A 20,440-nucleotide genomic window follows, 5' to 3' on the forward strand; every position below is an offset into this window, starting at 1 on the left:
CATTTACCTTTTTGTTGAATTTCTTTCATAAAACTGTTGACAGCTGCAAATAGACTTGATATTAAGTTTTTACTGAGCCACCCTAGATTAATCATGCTGCATAGAGCTTTTCACAAACATTCTTAACGTTACTTAATGTTAAATTTTAGGCCATACGTGCTTTGCCGCCCAAGAAACTTCCTGCTGGTCGCTACTATATAGTTGTGCATTACTATCAACCAAAGCATGCAGGATTCGATGGTCAAGTATCGGTTGAGAATGTACGCAAGTACCCGGGAGTTGTCCGGTTCGACTACTGCCCTCACACATCCGGATGCCGGGCGGTTGTAAAGAATGGTGCAGTTGGTTCATTCACACTAGCTGATGTTGACACATCGATAAGAATGTCGATCCCGGACGGAAAAGATGTCTGGGTGGTAAGCAGTCTTCTTCCTATGCAAAACTGAGCCAACCTCGGTAGAGATAACATAAGGAAACGATAAATTTCAAAGAATTGCTGACACTACACACAATGTTTGCTTCGTGTTATTTCTTGTTTTATCGTATTCCTGGAACAAAAGGAAAATATAAAGAAAGCGTAACTCATTCTATATAATGACGAACTATTCTCCGGTCTATTGAAACTATTTTTGTATGCACTCAACCTACTTGTTTAAAGACTATTTTTCTAGATCATTTTTATTTTACATGAATTTGATTTAGCATAGATTCAGCATCGTTTTTGCCTATTTTAAGTTACATTCTTATTCCTACATTTTCTATAGAAATTGTGCAATGCGCCTTTGAGCCCTAAGGATAAATGGGACAATATAAATGCCTTTTATTACTCATTATTATTCCATTATATAGTTTATACATATAGGCGTGTTTGATACTCATTTTATAGTTTGCAATAATATCTTACAGGATTACATACTGTACATCCCCGAAAAAGATTACACGTCCATGGTACTGATGCAAGATCCATCGAGCCGTGTTGCAGAATTTTCCAAGGAGTGCGCCAAGGATAACTTCTACATCAAGCCAACAGTCAAAGGCTTTTGTCGTGACGGGACCTTTTCTCTGACTACCGCGTTTAATAACGGGACGTTGCCATGCAACTGTGACTCACGTGGTTCAGATGATCAAAACTGCGAAGAGCTTGGAGGCCAATGCCGTTGCAAGTCGCCATACATAACAGGCAGGACATGCAACAGATGCAGGATGGGATACTTTGGATTTCCAAACTGCAGAGGTAAGGCAGTGACTTGGCAGATTAAGAATATTTTGGGAATCCATCATTTTATGACTGAAGACTAAGCCTAATTAAGATTTAATTCAATATGCATGCCCTTGTTCATAGAGAGGGGTTGCCTTAATTTAATAGAAGATTCAGCTTGTTCGTTTCCACAATAATTTACCTTTACTCCGACCATTGACCCAAAACGTTGAAACCCTCTTCTCAAAAAACAACGAAAGTACGGTAAAAATGTACCGTATTGGTGTCATATTTTAAATTACCTTTATCATCGACCTTCTTTAAGGTGGTTAACTGTTATTTGATATAATTTGTTTTAACAGATTATTGCTTTAAACATTCTTAAATCTTGACTCTAATTCTTACCAACTTAAGGTAGTCGTAAGGATTGATACGTTTTGTACATGTGCTCATTTGTTTTCGCATCACCTTTGTTTTGATATGATTTTTAAAACTTTGAATGGTAAAAGACTCTTGCCAGACTATAAGAAAAAGTCAAAAGAAAGTGAGTTGTTGGTAACGCCATGTTTCAATTTCCAGGCCTAAATAAAACAGATATCTTCTTTACAATTTTTAGAAATACAGCACTTTCTTACAAAGCAGCAAATTTATGTTTTTAAGTCTGAATGAAAGGCTTAATGTTTATCCCAAAACGAGCTTCTTACCGGATTACATCCAATAATAACCCGTGTTGTGTTTATCTCTCTTCTGTCTAGCGTGCCAAACCTGCAGCAACTGTGATGAAGTCACTGGAGAGTGCAAATGTCCCCCTGGTGTTTACGGTAACAAGTGCGACAAATGCAAAACTGGAACGTACGGATATGACCAGGTTGTCGGATGCCGACCTTGCAAATGTGACAAAACTGGCACAAAGAACGGTAATCAGACATGTGACGTTGTCTCTGGTCAGTGCACGTGTAAGGATAACTTTAGTGGGCGACAGTGCTCTGAATGTCGAGCTGGATTCTTTGGCAAACCGATATGCAGGAAATGCTTTTGTAATGATGCTGGTGTGACTGAGAAGAAATGCGACGCTGATAGTGGAAAATGCTTGTGCAAGGTATTATTTGTAACCTATGCTCGTTCGGTTAAAGGCAGTGTGTTGCGTTGTTAATTGGCAATTGTTTGTTGAATTTCGAGGGTCCTCGAAATTAGAGAAGAGTGACACATTAGTACAACAGATCAATAGCAAGTAAGAGGCGTCCTTTGTTACGATATGAAAACTCACTGAAATATAAATTTTGTTCTTTGTTTTGATGAACCAATGAACGGCGCGACATACTGCCTTTAATTGTTTAAAGCTTTGATCCTAACAGTTAATGTCGTGTATCAAAGTCTCGATAAATGGATGCCAGGAACGGGTGAGCTGGTAATGTTTCGATTATATTCGACAAACGTACAATGCCTGCCAAAAGTCTTGGAACACTGACATCAATTTCCTAGGTCAAAACCAATCATCCCCCTCTTCCCCACGGAACAATTTTGGTTTACTATCAAACGGGTTAGGATTTTAGGAAGCACTTTCTTTTGCGCTTCTTTTATGATATTTCTCTAAATCATCAACATTTTTGAGGGGGAAGGGGGCGGAAGTAGCAATTTTTTTCATGAAAGGAATGAAAGATATCAAATGCAGCGTAAATTGGTGGGTGTTCCAAGTACTTTGGGCAGGCATTGTACTTGGCCTTATGTCGTAGATTTATATTTCATTAAACACCTTTCCTTGCTTCATTTACCAGCCTTCAGTGACCGGCGATTTCTGTGACAAGTGTGTTGAGGGACATTTCAAGACAGATGCTAAAAAGGCTGCCAACCTTTGCTTGAAGTGTTGGTGTTCAGGACGAAGCAAGAAATGTTCTGAAGCCTCTCGATTCAGGTTGGTTAACCATACTATCCATATGCGACTGACATTTACTAATGCTATATGCTTACACCCATTAATATGATCACTGCAAATAACATTATCATGCCGTGAAAAATCCAAAGAATTGAATTAGTGTTTAAAGTTATTTAAACACCTAACGATGCACCAAAAAATTTCAACATCAAAATGCACCTTTTAGATAAGAACCTAATGTAAGCACCTTCCATCCTGCAACTCCTGCATGTGCATTTAAAACGAAACTACGTTAAGTCTGGTGTTAGTGAGAAAAAAAGGGTTAACTATGGGAGATGCCTTTTTAATGATCGCAAATATGTATAAATTTTCACTTGTTATAGCTTCATCTCACTTTTCTTTTACATCTTCTTCGCAGAGATTTCGTTTATTTTCCTTCAAACTTGTCCTCCAATTTATATTTCCCATGACTGTTGCTACTTTTCTATAAGAAAGTTGAATTTTGTGTAACCCATTTGTCACTTACTGTGAAAATTAGTTTGTCATCTTTTGGAAGTTTCATCTTTCTGTTACTCTTGTAGAAAGTCAATCCCGCTAGCTGCCGCAAACAAGCCTTGGAATATAACGCACCAAGCAGGAAAAACTGATATTGGGAAACGAATAACGACAATCGAGAAAACAAGATTGGGTAGCAACAAACATGTTTACTGGGTGGCACCGAAGGACTACCTCAGCGAAGGAGTAAGATTTTCATTTTAAGACAGCTTTCGTGCAGTTGAAGAGCTAGGAAATTTTGGCGAACTATTTTGTTTTTGTATGGTTGAATTAGATGATTTTGTTCAGAACTGCAGGGCGGTGTTTCTAATATTACCTCGTCTTGTTCTTTGTTTTCTATTACTGTGTTTAATGTTTGCAAATCAGTTTTTCTGAATTTACGTGTACCTTAACAGTATTTTCAAAAGTCAGTAAAACTCTCATAGTATGACCTACCTGTACCGTTGCTCTTATCTAGAGATACTGAAAGAGTAAACCTGAAGTTTTCTTTGACAGGCTGCAATTATAATTTTTTTCCCAATGACATATACTCCTTGACTTGTGGCTCTGGCGTTCCTAGAAATTTCTTTCTGATATGTAGCATTAGAAATGTAGCCATTTTTTGCAAAATTTTTCCAGGTTGTTGCATATGGAGGTTACTTGGAGTTTTCTGTTATGTTCCAAACACTACCTGTTTATGGAAAGTTCACGCTGATTGAAGAGACTGTTCCTCTTGTTATTATTCAAGTTAGTATGATACTCGACCACTATGACTCATAACACTGTATTAAAGAGAAGCAATGAAAATAATTCCTAATGTTCTGAAACTAATTTTAAATTTTGTATATTTGATTTACAGAGGAATTGAGCTGTGACTAAAGAAACAAATAGCTGTGTAATTGTGACTGATGGCCTGTTCAAAGATGTTATCCATTTTTGTATTTTTTTACGGCATTGTGAATTTTTTCCTGACAAGTTTTCACCTCATGGCTCCGAATTCTGCCTTGAAATGTATGTTTGTCTCAGACTCACAATGACTTTCATAAAAACTTGACTGTTTTTCCTTCTGTCCAGTCTAGATGGAATCAGAGTTTCGCAATCAAATCTTTTAAACCTTTTATTCTCATCTTTTCATATCATTGGACTGTACTTGGTGATCTCCATTTTATCAAATTATGCCGATACTTAATCCTAGGGAATGAACTCAAAAATCCACCACAGGAGAAAGCTGACAATGCAAAATGGTGTCCAGGTCAATGTCAGAGTTCCACTTTATGAGGTACGTTTCATTTGACCGAGCTGTTTCATTTTACCCCCGTTTATTCGAATTGTGTTCTTTACTTTGTCATGTCAATCGTTTTAAGTTCTTAATGCACAAAACTCATCATAGAGTTCTTTATTCTTCAGCTTAGGAAAGTAATTCTGAACAAGAGAGTAAATACCATAATAACATGAATACCTATATATAACTGCAGCTCAATTATGTATATTAACTTATTTACAAAACAACTAATACATCTACAAAGGAGTAGTGTTTTGATTGCTTTCAGCTCATAAGCTAAATGTTTAATTGTGTTGGGAACTCTTTGATACTTATTGGAATATCATTCTCATTCTGATGTTACGTCATCGTCTCATGTGCTCTGTGTTGGTCTTCACTGAAGGCCGGTTTCCACTTGATTCACTCTGGTCGCGCGACTTGGCGAAATCGAATTAAAAAGTCAGCGGATCGGCGAACGCGCCCAGTATTTTTCAACTGAGTTGAACTACTCAGCGAATGGTCGCGCATCGCAGCGAATGAGGAAGTTCAATTTGCGCATGCCCCTATGTGCATTCGCTCAGTCGCGCGACCAGAGCGAATAAAGTGGAAACCCACCTTGATGCACGCTCGTTTAGCAGCACAATGCAATGCGACGGTTATTATGTATTAGATACACCTATATATAGGGAAAGCTCCAACTTTAAGTGTTATAAAAATAAATTTTTCAAGATAAAATACTTTCACGTAAGCGCTTCGACTTTTGATTTCATACATCATCAGTAACGTATATTATCTATAAATCCGTGTTTTTTGCCATTGTAGAGTGCCTGGGTAAATGAAGATGGTACCCCCGTCTCAAGAATGGAGTTCCTCGAAACAATTGCTATGCCCAAAGCAGTCCATGTCCGTGCCAGCCACATAAATGCAGAAAAGTATGAATCAAGCATCTCCTCCGTTCACATGTCATCATCAGGTAATACCGGAAGTGACCCTGCTTATGGTGTTGAGGTTTGTCAATGCCCAAGTGAATACTCTGGTACTTCTTGTGAAAAGTGTGCCAAAGGTTACACCAGATATGTCGATGGATCTTGTGTTAAATGCGACTGCAACGGAAAAGCCACTGAGTGCCATCCAGAGACCGGTGTTTGCATTGGTTGCACCGGGAACACAATGGGTAAGTAAATACCCGACTGTACCTTTTAGTCAGATGTGTAGGCATGAATTCTTGTAAGATTCGTAGGCTCAAAGTAACATCGCTGTTTGCCATCGGGTCCAAAAGCTTTCTATTCATCTTGCCAACAATTAGGTCATCTACAACGAAGAAAAACAGTACTTGGGTTCGTAACTCCCAACAACGAAGAACCTAAGGATTTACGAACCTACGTACTGCTTTTCGTTAGTTAAGCATTTCGTGTTTCAAAGAACCTATTTTTGCCTTATGAATAACAATTTGAAGACTATCTCCCTTTGAACAATTATCTGTACCAAGACACCAATATTGCTTGGCATCACTGTGCCTACTCATCGTCAGAAAACACCCTTTAGATAATTACCTATGCAAGTACCTTGATCCTGCGATTCCCATATGCACCTTAAAAACAAGACTGATGCACTGTTTTAGTAGTCGTTTCTTTGCAGGTATATATTTAATGTTGTTGCCAGCTCAGCTTTTTTGGAATGCAAACTTATCTTATTGTTATATACACGCTGGTAACTCTTCATTTGAAATACTTTTAACTTAAGATTTCTTTTTAGACCTTTCTGCTCCGCACAAAATGAAACTTAATCTTATCATTGCAAAGCTTGGTTTAAAACGGTGCATAAATGATCATCTTTTTTCTTTTTCTAGGTGACAAATGTGAAAAGTGTAAACCAGGTTTCTACGGTGACAAATGCAAGCCATGTGAGTGCCCAATGTCGTCAGCTTCCAACAATTTTGCCACTTCATGTTTCCTTGGTGTCGGTGGAACGATGACGTGTAGGTGCAAACCAGGTTACACAGGGCTCCGATGCGAAAGATGTGCTGACGGCTATTTTGGGGATCCGCTGAAGATTGGCGGCTCCTGTAAACCTTGCGAGTGCAATGGAAACATTGACAAGAACCTGACAGGTGAGCAGATTGCAGCTAAAATTTGTTTTTATGAATTCACAGCCATTCTCGACAGGGACCACGGAAGCCACCCCTCCCCCCCCCCCCAATAATTTCCAAAATGTACTTAAAACCATACAAAAATCTCCCTGCTCTTGGTTTTTAGCATGTTTAGCCCCTCCCTCCCCACTTGAAACGATTTTGCCCCCTCAATCTGTAACATGCTCTGCGGTCCTTCTCAGGTATTCTTTACCAAACCCCTACCACCTCCCCTTTCAGAACTTCTTCTTTAGTCTAAGCTTCTCTGTACTCATACTCTGAATTCTAAATAAGTATATACTTTTCCTTGGTCGTTCATATCAGATACATAAATATTATCACATAATCTATTTTTACAGCTGTAGTATAAAGGTACAAGTAAAATTGAATAGAACTAATTGAATTGAATGATATGTTATTGGGCGAATGAAATGGAATTTAGCCTTTGCTTTGGATATAGGAAATTTTCCATATATTTCGAATATGAACCAAGGTGTTTGTCAAATATGAAGGGTTGCATATGATACAGGGGACAAATCTAACCTGAACATGACTTCTTCATGTACGCTTCGGTCTATAAAACAGGATTGTTTTAAGTTGCTGGATTCTAAGCATGTCCAGCTCTGCCTATACGACATCTCGCAAAATATAACGGACCTGTAAAACAGTAGTTTTTGTAGCTTCTTCATATATTTGATTGTTTTTTATAGCTTATCCGCTCAAAGAATTGACTTTGTCTCATTTGAAACACACGTTAAAAATGCTGTTATTTATTTCTTATCTTAAAGTTGGTTTTTATCATTCATGTAGTGTAGTTCGTGAAATTTTTTATTGTCGGTAAATCTATTTATTGTCGTGAAAGTATTTATTATCTAGATATGAAATTCCCATTTTTGCAATTGTTGATCACAATTGTTACTTGTGCTTGTAGTCATTATGAATGTTTTTTTCGTCATCATTTCCAGGAAATTGTGACCCGAAATCGGGAAAATGCTTCAAGTGCCTAATGAACACTGCTGGTGACAAGTGCGAGAAATGCCGAGTCGGTTACTATGGTGATGCGATCAAAGCAAAGAACTGTACGAACTGCAAATGCAGTAGTTGTGGCTCAGCAGACATCACATGTGACCAGAAGAATGGACAATGCGTCTGCAAGAAGAATGTGATGGGGACCAGGTGTACAATGTGCAAGGTATATTTCCTTTGATGATGTTTCGTATTCCAGTTAGAATAAACAGCCATGTTTCTTTTTTATGCAAGGATGTCTTATTTGAAGAATCTGAACATTCAGTCATATCTGAGCTCTGTTCTATTAGCAATGAAAATCCACTTCAAGGCTACTTTTGTGTAATTATAACACTGGACAGAAGACAGAGCTACAAATTCAAATACATGCTTGCATTTCAACTTCACTAAGATACATCAGTATATTTTGATGAGATACTAAAATTTGTCTGGCATTGAATGCAATTTATAAAAATATATGTGGCAAAGCTGACTAAGATTTAATGTGCTTGTGGGAAGTATAAAGGTTTACATGTCTAGATTTCGGTCTGCTTGATCTGGTGCGTGAAAAGAAAAGTATTTTGAAGCCATATCACTAAACTATTGAGCCAACCCAACTGTTGTTTGGATGAATGGTTTCAAATACTATTTGAGGAGAATCTCAGTTGCATAAAATAAGCTGCGATAAATTTACTTCAAAAACGTTTAATTTTATCACTTAATTTTGCCTTATTTGCTTTTCATGTATATATTTAGTAAGAATTTCCTCATTTGTAATTCCAGCTATAGATTTGTATGCTTAATATTACAACCGAACAAACTTTTTTGTCGATTCGATTGGACAGAGAAGTAACAGAACTGGACTCTTGGCCAATTGTTTGATGCTCAAGTCAATTTAGTATCTGTCGATTTGCCTTAAAGGCTCTTGCTCAACTGAAATACTTAATCGCAGCTGTCTTGAGCAACTGATTGTGTTTTGCATTTTCATGCAGTGCGAAATTAGGCTAGTTTTGAAAATATGGTCGCAAAACATGCCAGTTGCGCAAGAGCCTTTAAGCTCTTCAAATTACTTCTTTATTGAATTCAATTCTTTAAAGAGAGAGCAAACATCCTCTGGTAATAGAAAGATTTCCCACTGACTTTTGGATTTTTTTCTTTCGTCCAGCCAAACACGTGGAATTACAAAGCTTGCATTGGTTGTGAAGATTGTGCTTGTGGCATTGCGTCAATCAGCAAGCAATGTAACACTGATAACGGACAGTGCACATGTCGCCCTGGGGTAATGGGAAGAAAGTGTGACTCGTGTAAACTTGGTTTCTATGGTTACAGCAAAGATGGCTGCAAAAGTAAGTTGAATTCATAGCCCGTTGTTGACCTGGTTTTCTTGAACTTTTGGAGAAATTTTCATGGTACGGTAATTTCAAATCATGCAAAAATTCAGAAAGGCCGGAAGACCTTGAGGTAATTTCTTGATCGAAGCAGGCCTTGCAAGGAGAGGCGCTCAAGCTTCATCAAAAACCAAATCTTGATTGATCAAACACCTAGTGTGTTTATGATCTCTTAAAATTAAATTCGAAAAGCCAGATTTTATTTTTGATGAGATTTGATGATGCGCAATCGAGCGCCTAGAAAGTTGAAGGTGTCGGTTTGTCAAGCGCCTACTTTTTGCTCCTCACAATGCTTGGTCGAATGGGAAAACCTGAGTGTGGGACTTGAAGCAATTAAGATAGTACTGCGCTGAACACATACTTGCATTAAAATTATGATTTCATTTAGAGTTATGCAGAAATTGCCTGTTTTAGCTACAAGATTTTGTACCTTATCTTCCTCCTCCTGTTTTAAAAACATAAACCCCAACTCTGACTGTGTGATAGTGAGTGAGGAATTTAGCGCGTTTTGTTAAATAAGCATGCAATCCTTGATGTGTTTAGTCATTTTTCTCAACACCCTTTCCAGGATGATATGATATATTTGCCCTTTTTTCAGAGTGCAACTGCAAAGATGGCGGCTACTGCGATGTTGTCACTGGTAGCTGTGACTGTGGGGCATCAGGTGAAAAATGCCGTCTTTGTCCAGAGGGACATATCATCACCAACAAAGGCTGTGTGCAATGCGATAATTGTGTACAGCGACTGTTGCAGCGAGTCAAATTCATCGACACAAATTATTCAACCCAGCTCAATCATTCACTTGGAATCTCAAAAGCGAAATCTCTTGCCCGCGTTAATCAGACTCTCCAAGGGTAAGTTTTTTATTGAAAAAGCTGGTAGAATGTATTTTTGTTCATATGGATTCTGCCTTCATTCAGTCAGCTTGTGGATGACCAATTGGTAGATTTGCTTCTGAAGTTTGGTATTTTTACTAAGTTACTATATTTCAACTTTGTTTTAAATCTAGTTAGTGGATATCAACTAGCACTACCACTTTCGTCCCACATAGCTTTTTCGTATCATAGTCTGCTTAAAGTCGTATGAATGAAAGGGAATTACTTTCAGAGGCAGAAGCAATGCAGTCTGTTCCTACATTTGAGACTATAAAACCAGGCTCCTGTTGTAAAGGGCCTAGAACTCTTAAGACAAAGCAAAGACGAAAATGAAAAAAAATATTCTGATTTGTGAAATATGCAGTTTATATGTAAATGTCTAGTACACTGTATACATTCCAAATTTTACCCTGTGTAGACATTTCATGAAATTAACAAAAATATGATAACTTCATCATCAATACAATGTTGTTTTCGTTACAGTCTCGGAAAGAAAGCTGATATATGGAGTTTTGATTTGGAGACAATGCGGAAGGCGTTAGGATACGGCAACTATTCTCAATACGGAGGTGATTTAGGCTACCACGAGGTGGACAAGTTCATATCATGCTCATTTACCAAGACAACCCCTTTGCCACCTTTTATTATACGCAACAAGCGAGACGTAAATAGGCAAAACATACTGGGAATGAAAATATTTAGACGAATTTACCGAAGGTCAGTCGCGGTCGATAATCATGCTGCAGCCGACGGTAAGATATGCCACCTCCTTTTGTAAATATTGTCAATTCTTATATTCTTTGTAAACAACCTACTCTTGAAACCATCTTTTTCTCTGGTTTGGCACAAATGAATAAAATCGGTCGATTATCAGTCCACTAGTGGATTCTCGACTCGAACTGCATTCAACACGGCATCTCAGCACGGGTCGAAATTTGTCATGGCTTCTGTGAGAAATTAACAAGTCATGAAAATCTATCCAAAATAACATAACCTTCTGTTTTCAAAACTATTTACGCTTCTCATCAAACACAGTACAGAATCTCTTCACGTTCCAATTGTGACTATTGGGAACCCAGGAACGTAAAGCATATTTTCTTTTACTTTAGGTTCTCGTAGCCACTCAAATTCGTAACTCTCAGCTCTGTCAATTACTCAAATTCGGAATTTGCAAATGACTAATAATAGACAGTTTTTCTGTAAATTATTGATGTATTAGTATTATTCTGCGCTGTTATACGTTTAATACATTTATGCTCGTTATTATTACCAGGTCAATGTCCGGCATCAATGGCAAGAGTATTCTTTGAAATAGGAATAAACGAGACAGAAAAACTGGTTAAGAGGCTGGCAATAAGATCCAATATGGTTGCCAAAAACGCATCTGCTACTGAAGAGCGCGCCAGAGAGTACCTAGCAAGCCTTAAAGGAGAAGATAAGCTCATCAGAGTCGTTGAAGGTATCAATTCCTTAAGTTCTAATAAATATAACGATATATAGCTTAGAAAGAGTATACTTTGAAGTGTGCGTTTAAAGCCCAGAGGTAGACAATTTTGTCTCCCGCGTACCCGGGACGACCGGTTTTTATCTGTGGGAGACCGCTTATCGTTACACAGGGTAACCGCTGGGCAGCAAAATTTGACTGGAAATGTCCACCCCGTTCGCCAGAGTTCCGTTTGGAGAGACCACAATCCATATGCGAGAGATCACAAATATTTACCGAGCTCCCACCGGGGGACCACCATTTTTACCGGAATTTTCCTCCCCTGAAAGCCACAAATGTAAAGTAGATTTTCATGGAGTACAAACAATTCTCGTTTACTCCAGCATTCAACAGAAATTTCCTGTCTTTCAGATTACGAAGTCGGCTTTTGGTTAACTTCTTTGTTCAAACTGAAACATCTGCATATAATTGTCACTAGCAATCTGACGTCCGAATTGTGCGATATGATCGTCTCTAGAGCAAGGACCGCGTCATTGATAAATATACGCAGTTTTTAACACAAAGTGCTTCATCAAAGAAATATAGCCATTAAAGGCCCTTGTGCAACCGACATGCCTAGGGGCAGTTGTCTTGAGAAATTGATTGTGTTTGTTATTTTCATGCAGTATGATATTAGGCCGGTTTTGAAAATATAGTCGCAAAGCATGCCGGTTGCTCAAGAGCCTTTAATGTTGTTTAGTTTCAAGGCAGTACGTCGTGCAGTAAATTGGTTTACCGAATCAAAGAACAAAATTTTTATTTCAGCGTGTTTTCATTTCTTGTCAATGGAGGACTCCTACTTGTTATTGATCAGTTTCGAATTCTGAGTTTCTCTAATTTCGAGGGCCCTCCGAAATTCGAGAAATAAAAGCTAATGAACAGTGCGACACGCTGCCTTTAAAGGATCTGTTTTGCAGGAATTTATGCTCAGCATCTTTGGATGCTATGAAGCAAATATGTTTCAAGGGTAATGGATGATCTATCATTTTGGTTACATATGGCATATCTTCTTCTTTATGTGTCGTGCGCTAGCGCGTTGACGATCATGCTCCTCCATACTTCTCTATCTTGACATGCTTGAATGAGTTCATTTCCATTTGTCTTGTTAGTCCATTCTTTGATGTTGCTCAAATACGTCATTCTCTGTCTGCCTCTTGCTCTTTTGCCTTCTCATTTTCCTGTTAGCGATAGGCTCTCTATGCCTTTTTTCCCCATAACATGTCCCAAAAATGTCATTTTCCTGTTTTTGATGGTCTGTAACGATTCTCGCTTCACGTTAGCAATTGTGAGTACTCGCTCATTTTATATCTTATCAGTCCATGAAATCTACAGCATATGACGTATTCTTCGTATTTAAAGTCATCTTTAAATTTACAGCTACAGTGAACTTTGCCAACGAGACATTATTGCGAATGATGAACGGAAGTGACGACACCAATGTTTCTGTCTCCGAAATTCAACGCATAAAGAACGACTTGAAGAGCAAGAACTTTTCCGACATTTTGATGAAGGTAACAATGGAGAAAAGGCTTGCTCAGAATGCATCCATGTTGGCGAAAGATTTGTTAAATAAGACAATGATGCTTTCCAATTTGGTTCATGGACAAAACGATACTATACTAAACATTATAAAAACTTTCTTGGCCATCAATAAAGGTGCACAAAATGCGCTTTACGCAGCTGGTAATGGCTCGGAGCTAATTGGTATTGCGAAACTGATAGATTTCCAGGTAGGTACACGATTCTTGTTATTCAAGTTAAGAAGCTAGGCGGAGTAAAGAAGGAAGGATAACTTTAGTTTTCAGCTAGCTCAAGATACCACTTGCATCTTAAGTCATTTGTTATCCAGAGTACGAAGGCGTTTAGGTTTGTTTAAGAAGCCGGGCTTTGCTCACAACCTGGCCAAATTCATCACTTGGGCAACTATCAAAAAATATTTTGCGGCATCAAAGGATATAATGTTATCTTTTATTGCGTTTTTTTTTGAAAGCCTGATAAAAATCGAGGTGTTTTCAAGAATGAGATTGCAGCTGTTCAGTTAAGGTGGAAAATGTATTTTTGCAACTTCAGACGCAGATATTGATTACAAGCATTTCTTTGAATTTTATGTGGATCGTAGACAAGTTGGAATGTATGAATGTATATGCGTGAACTGTTCCTTGGTTTTTTGAAACGAGACCGAACCTTTGCTAACAGCCCTTCAAGTGCTGTTTCTTAACTTCTTTTCATTATCCTCCGTTCTCAAAGAAGATACCTGTTAATGTAATACGGTATTCAGTCTATTATTCCTAATTTTCATTTTTTGTTGCAGTCTTTCTTGGATGCTGCAAAAATAAAGTTAAGCCTCTACAATAAAACTATCATGGATGCTATGTCAAATGGAACTGCCGCCAAAATGTCAGCTGACGAAGCAATGAAAGCTTTTGGGGTGAGAGGAAAATTAGCAGCGATTGATAAGCGATATTGCAATTATTTTTTCCATTTCCATGGTTTTATCGACGTTTTATTTAGAATTATACAATACAGTAAATTTGTTCTGGAATATCCGGTACACTCTTTCTTTATAAGAACCAGATTCTACTGTTTTGGTCCGAAGCTCCAATTTCTACTTTTTCGGATAATTAGAGGCTTAGGTGTTTATCAATTATGTTCTTATTTCCACATATATGTTTGTGATCATATTTCTTTTACATCGAAGCAGTCTTCCTCTAAATACATATTTATTGTAAATACCCTCATCAATTTTGATAATGGGCATTAAAGTAAACAATGTTTTTTCAGCAATTCATGAACAAGAGTGCCATTCTAAACAACCTCATTCCCATTCTCCGAGAACGAACTCGAGGATTGAAAGTTCACAATAAGAACGCGTCTAAACTCGTTGACGATGCTGATGCTCATGCAACTGGCCTACGACGCCAAGCAGTGATTCTAGAGGGCTTGATTAAAGACACAAAGAACTTCTCAGATGACGCTGTTAGAGCAGCTACGGTCTATTCAAATATAGTCCAAGCCATTTTGGAAGCATACAAAGCAGCAAAGAGTGCAAATAACACTGCTTCGTCCACAAACATGAAGGTACAAACATGAAATTATGCTCACCGCCAATAAAGCGTAATTTATACATTGTCATTTACCTCAACGACCTTCTCCGTGCATGATCTTATCCCGGAGTTGCTAAGAAATGCAATTAATGAACAGCAAGAAGCAATACTCTCTTCCTTAACCACCTTCTTACTTCTTCTTTGACATTCTGGCACTTTTTCCTCCTTTGTTGCCCTTTTCGTTATTCTGCTCCTAAATCTATTTTAAAAAGGTAGTCTGCAAGGCCCTCTTCTAGTTGCATTTTTGTTCAGTAAGATCCATCAGCCGTCATTACAAAAAGATAGCAGCATTTGCTTGAACTGAAGTTCTTTTATCTCTAAGCATACAAAACGTAATTATCTTTTAGGCACAGGAAGTGAAAAGTCGATCCGAGCAAGTATTGGCACAATCAGAAACGGTTAAGTCAAAAGCAGACATGCTCGCGAAGGATGTTGGGACTTTGAAACAACCCTACGACGATCTCGGCGAACAACTGAAAGAACTGCGAAAGTTGAAAGAAAAAGTTAAAGCAAAACTAAAGGCTGTGACAGCGAAGTTCCCTGTCTTTGAAAAGGCGAAGGAGATAGGTTCGTTTCAGTGTACCTTTTGCGTCCCGCTCTCAGAAATTTTTTTTATTTGTTAAATTTTTTTTTTTACTTCTGAATTTCTGGATCAAGAAAATTTGATTGTTTCAACAGGTAAGAAGGCAGAAGCAACTAGAAAACAAGCTATGGAGGCCGCCATGAAGGCTAAAGCTGCCCTTGATTTCGCTAAAAACATTAAGGTAAGTTAGCTTGCAGTTCTTAACATTGTAATGTAAAGGTATTGGTATTTCCCAGGTTATGCAAGAGTCCATAAAAGCCTTCAGCCTTTTTATGATCAGTTTTTGAAGCATTTGGTCTCATCATTATAGAACTAAGTTGTTGGTCCGTTAATGGGTTCTGTGTTCTGATTTTCACAAAAAACCCCTTCTCTTACACAGAAAAAGAAGATTTTTGTAAGCGAAATTGTCAATGACAGGGCTGCTTTCTTTTTTGAATGACCTTTGGAAATAGGAATAAGGATAGCATCGTAGTGACTTATTTCTATGTTGCTTTCCCTTCTATTTTTATGCTCCCCGTGACAACATAATCGTGTGCCCTAATGTTCCCCTTAAATTGGAATTTGTTACCTAAAAATTAATTGAATCACGATCTTTATTGTCAATGATTATTGGATGGAATCATGATCTATAAAGCAAGCCAACAAAATGTGTATAAGTTTGATATTAATTGCAGCTTATTAAATGAAGAGTGTGTGAATGAAAAATAGGCCACAATAGCAGGCTGCTTGACGGCATCTGATAGAATTCTTGCGGTGAAAAACCGACGAAATGTAGAAAGTAAGTAACACCGCAACGCGACGAGAATGAGCAACAACAAACAACATAAATCAGTTATGGCTGATGTTTCGCCCCGGCATACGGGGCTTCATCAGAGCAAAAGTAAACGGACAGAAAAATGCCACATCCAGGGAAATATTAGCCATAACAGGCTTACGTGTATTTGTTGTTGTTCATTCTCGTCGCGTTACGGTGTTGCTTATTTACTACATTTTATCAAATAAACCCTAGAGTTGCAAAGTTACTTTCTTCATTGGTTGTTTTCAAATTGTAGTTTCTTCCATGCTCTATTGCCACGCATGTTTTTATTCCTAGTCTCAAATAATGGAAGCTCAAACAAATATCACTAAGCTGAGAACAGGCATTGATGATGTTGGGAAGTTGATCAATTCTGCTGACAAATTCGTGCGTGACCTGGAATCTGAGGTGCCAAAATACGAGACTGCGCTCAACAAAACAAAAGCTCAGCACGAAAAGCTTGACCAGTTCATCATTTCAAATCTCACCTACACATTGGAAAGTATACGATATAAAATAAACCACGCGAGGAGTCTTGCTAACAGCGCACCAATCGCAGCCAAGTTTGGTCCAACGACTACTGTGACCCTGGAATCACCTATAGTCGAAGGGGAGGCTGAAACTGTAGCGGAAATGGATATAAAGACAACAGAAAAGGAAGGGCTTCTTATGTATATTGGTGGCAGTTCAAATACCACGCGGCGAAGACGACAGGCTGTTGGAGGCATGGACTTTTTGGCACTGACACTCTCGAATGGCTTTGTGGAATTCAGTGCCAAGACGAATGGAGGTATGCTAAAAGTCCGATCAATGCAGACTGTTTCTGATGATAAATGGTACAGAATCACAGCTAAGAGGTAATTTGATGGCATTAGCTACAAGTAAAAGAAAATTTAAAAACAATAGACAGATAGAAAAGTGGCTTAAGCTATCTGTCAATCAATATTAGCCAATCAATGAGCGTGTGAGTGTCATCATTCTCACTGATTGGTCAATTTTTGACTGAAACTTGGCATAAACCCCTTAAGTATCTTTCGATTGCCTTTAAACATATTTGTTAGCCAAATTATGTAAGGCTGGAACTAAAGGCAAGTTCAATTGAATGTGATAGTTAAGAAGATAGAAGAATTCAATGGTTTTAACAGCATAGTAGCCACCATTGTAGCACGTATCCTATATACACTGGCTCTTTTAGTGGTTTTTAATGAAAAGCGTACGTTAAATGACATATAATTTGGTGAATAAAAATTTGAATCTATTCTGCTACTAGTTGTTTCAAGATATAGAACGTCAATTTATTTTGTTTAACCCATACCCACGAAACTGTTTAAAACCGACTTATGTCTAAACTCTTTAAAATCTCTCGGTTTGTTGAATATTTTTGTTATGGCGAAAATTAGGCCTGCTACTGATTATTGCTTCGGAAGAATTTTTGCAAATAAATTTTTGAAAGCCTAATATAAGTGGTGTACCTTAAGTACGGAAAACATTCGCAGTCGAAAACATCGTTAATAAGGCCACTCGTCATTGCATGAATTGACTGGTAATAATTATGGCTCAGTGATAAGGGTCTCCGATTACATGTCCAACCAAAAGTATGGAGTTTTAGTTCATGCTATGTCATAACTTTTACTTAGAATGAGGGGATTCGCTAACTTTCTGTAATTCAAGGCGTATGAATCAGGAGATGGGGTCACAGCGAAAGGAATGACCAAGACACTGCTTGATAAGAATTGAGAGGAAGGACCGGGACACTGTTTGATAGGAATTGAGAGGAAGGACCGGACACTGCTTGTCAAGAATTGAGAGGAAGGACCAGGACACTGTTTGATAAGAATTGAGAGGAAGGACCGGGACACTGTTTGATAAGAATTGAGCGGAAGGACCAGGACACTGTTTGATGGGAATTGAGAGGAAGGACCGGGCACTGCTTGTCAAGAATTGAGAGGAAGGACCAGGACACTGTTTGATAAGAATTGAGAGGAAGGACCGGGACACTGTTTGATAAGAATTGAGAGGAAGGACCGGGACACTGTTTGATAAGAATTGAGAGGAAGGACCGGGACACTGTTTGATAAGAATTGAGAGGAAGGACCGGGACACTGCTTGATAAGAATTGAGAGGAAGGACCAGGACACTGTTTGATAGGAATTGAGAGGAAGGACCGGGCACTGCTTGTCAAGAATTGAGAGGAAGGACCAGGACACTGCTTGATAAGAATTGAGAGGAAGGACCGGGACACTGTTTGATAGGAATTGAGAGGAAGGACCGGGACACTGCTTGATAAGAATTGAGAGGAAGGACCAGGACACTGTTTGATAGGAATTGAGAGGAAGGACCGGGCACTGCTTGTCAAGAATTGAGAGGAAGGACCAGGACACTGTTTGATAAGAATTGAGAGGAAGGACCGGGACACTGTTTGATAAGAATTGAGCGGAAGGACCAGGACACTGTTTGATGGGAATTGAGAGGAAGGACCGGGCACTGCTTGTCAAGAATTGAGAGGAAGGACCAGGACACTGTTTGATAAGAATTGAGAGGAAGGACCGGGACACTGTTTGATAAGAATTGAGAGGAAGGACCGGGACACTGTTTGATAGGAATTGAGAGGAAGGACCGGGACACTGTTTGATAAGAATTGAGAGGAAGGACCGGGACACTGCTTGATAAGAATTGAGAGGAAGGACCAGGACACTGTTTGATAGGAATTGAGAGGAAGGACCGGGCACTGCTTGTCAAGAATTGAGAGGAAGGACCAGGACACTGCTTGATAAGAATTGAGAGGAAGGACCGGGACACTGTTTGATAGGAATTGAGAGGAAGGACCGGGACACTGCTTGATAAGAATTGAGAGGAAGGACCAGGACACTGTTTGATAGGAATTGAGAGGAAGGACCGGGCACTGCTTGTCAAGAATTGAGAGGAAGGACCAGGACACTGTTTGATAAGAATTGAGAGGAAGGACCGGGACACTGTTTGATAGGAATTGAGAGGAAGGACCGGGACACTGCTTGATAAGAATTGAGAGGAAGGACCAGGACACTGTTTGATAGGAATTGAGAGGAAGGACCGGGCACTGCTTGTCAAGAATTGAGAGGAAGGACCAGGACACTGCTTGATAAGAATTGAGAGGAAGGACCGGGACACTGTTTGATAGGAATTGAGAGGAAGGACCGGGCACTGCTTGTCAAGAATTGAGAGGAAGGACCAGGACACTGTTTGATAAGAATTGAGAGGAAGGACCGGGACACTGTTTGATAGGAATTGAGAGGAAGGACCGGGACACTGCTTGATAAGAATTGAGAGGAAGGACCGGGACACTGTTTGATAAGCAAAGCATCTCAGTATCCTAAAACCTTCCTTAGGTTCAAGGTAGTTTCAAATTCAAAAAAAGAGAGGTGTTGCAGCAATCTTAGAAATTAAGTGACAGAAAGAGGAAGCGTGATCAAATTTATTCAAAGTTTTAAAATTTTGCAAGTAAGTGTTGTCAAGATCCTCTGCTTCCTAGTGTAAACTTGTAGCTCTCGCATACCCCTGTTGACATTTCTTTCTCCTGGTAGAACATCAGACATGTTGAAACTGGAGACTGGACTTGCAAACACAACTACTAGAAAGCTGAATAGCGTTTCGGATGAAGGCCTGTCGAGTATTAAGTTGCCAAAATCCAGTGATATCTTTGTTGGTGGAGTTCCAGCTGGGAAGAAGATTCCAAACTTAGTTTCGACCACCAACTTCCAGGGAGCAATAGACAGAGTGAAGATCAATGGTGAGGCCGTTGGCCTGTGGAACTGGAAGGTACTGCAAATCAAGTTTTGCTTTCTTAGTTGTATCCAAATATTGTTACATCTTACACGTTTAGACGCCCAAGGCTGTCTATTTCATTTTTCAAACATTATTCTATGTATGCAGAACCCATGGATTCAGGTTGTATTGTTCCTTAAGATTTACTCTAATTAAGTATGTATATAAATATCTATAGTTCGAAAATGACTTGATGTAATAGTATTGCTGTTGTAATGCTTCTAGAGTTTACTCTGCTCGGAATACAAATAATTCTATCCAAATTACAAAGGCTCTGTTACTGTAGTTTTCACCACTTAATTCTTCATTCAATCTCGATGCTTGTGGATGACTAGATCAGATTTGAACACACTACCACAGCCATACATCAAGTACGGTTACTGCTGAACACTTACAGTCTTTAAATTGTTT

At 38.7% G+C, this 20,440-nt stretch overlaps 1 protein-coding gene across 1 annotated transcript in view; it reads left to right on the forward strand.

The window, feature by feature from the left end:
• Window positions 1-20,440, forward strand: part of LOC135689211 (laminin-like protein epi-1) — a 44,341-nt gene that overhangs the window by 13,068 nt on the left and 10,833 nt on the right. Inside the window, exons 20-40 of the mRNA XM_089110067.1 lie at window positions 150-416; window positions 907-1,234; window positions 1,954-2,297; window positions 2,974-3,110; window positions 3,653-3,812; window positions 4,245-4,352; window positions 4,801-4,884; window positions 5,689-6,040; window positions 6,716-6,976; window positions 7,960-8,186; window positions 9,165-9,345; window positions 9,986-10,241; window positions 10,746-11,014; window positions 11,536-11,721; window positions 13,123-13,475; window positions 14,057-14,173; window positions 14,527-14,823; window positions 15,197-15,416; window positions 15,528-15,613; window positions 16,526-17,085; window positions 19,789-20,023. Of these exons, the coding sequence (XP_088966193.1) occupies window positions 150-416; window positions 907-1,234; window positions 1,954-2,297; window positions 2,974-3,110; window positions 3,653-3,812; window positions 4,245-4,352; window positions 4,801-4,884; window positions 5,689-6,040; window positions 6,716-6,976; window positions 7,960-8,186; window positions 9,165-9,345; window positions 9,986-10,241; window positions 10,746-11,014; window positions 11,536-11,721; window positions 13,123-13,475; window positions 14,057-14,173; window positions 14,527-14,823; window positions 15,197-15,416; window positions 15,528-15,613; window positions 16,526-17,085; window positions 19,789-20,023 (5,028 nt within the window). The remainder of the gene's footprint in view (window positions 1-149; window positions 417-906; window positions 1,235-1,953; window positions 2,298-2,973; window positions 3,111-3,652; window positions 3,813-4,244; window positions 4,353-4,800; window positions 4,885-5,688; window positions 6,041-6,715; window positions 6,977-7,959; window positions 8,187-9,164; window positions 9,346-9,985; window positions 10,242-10,745; window positions 11,015-11,535; window positions 11,722-13,122; window positions 13,476-14,056; window positions 14,174-14,526; window positions 14,824-15,196; window positions 15,417-15,527; window positions 15,614-16,525; window positions 17,086-19,788; window positions 20,024-20,440) is intronic.

Source organism: Rhopilema esculentum, chromosome 9 (genome assembly GCF_057945365.1).
Source record: "Rhopilema esculentum isolate cy_ngs chromosome 9, ASM5794536v1, whole genome shotgun sequence".
NCBI classification, from domain to species: Eukaryota; Metazoa; Cnidaria; class Scyphozoa; order Rhizostomeae; family Rhizostomatidae; genus Rhopilema; species Rhopilema esculentum.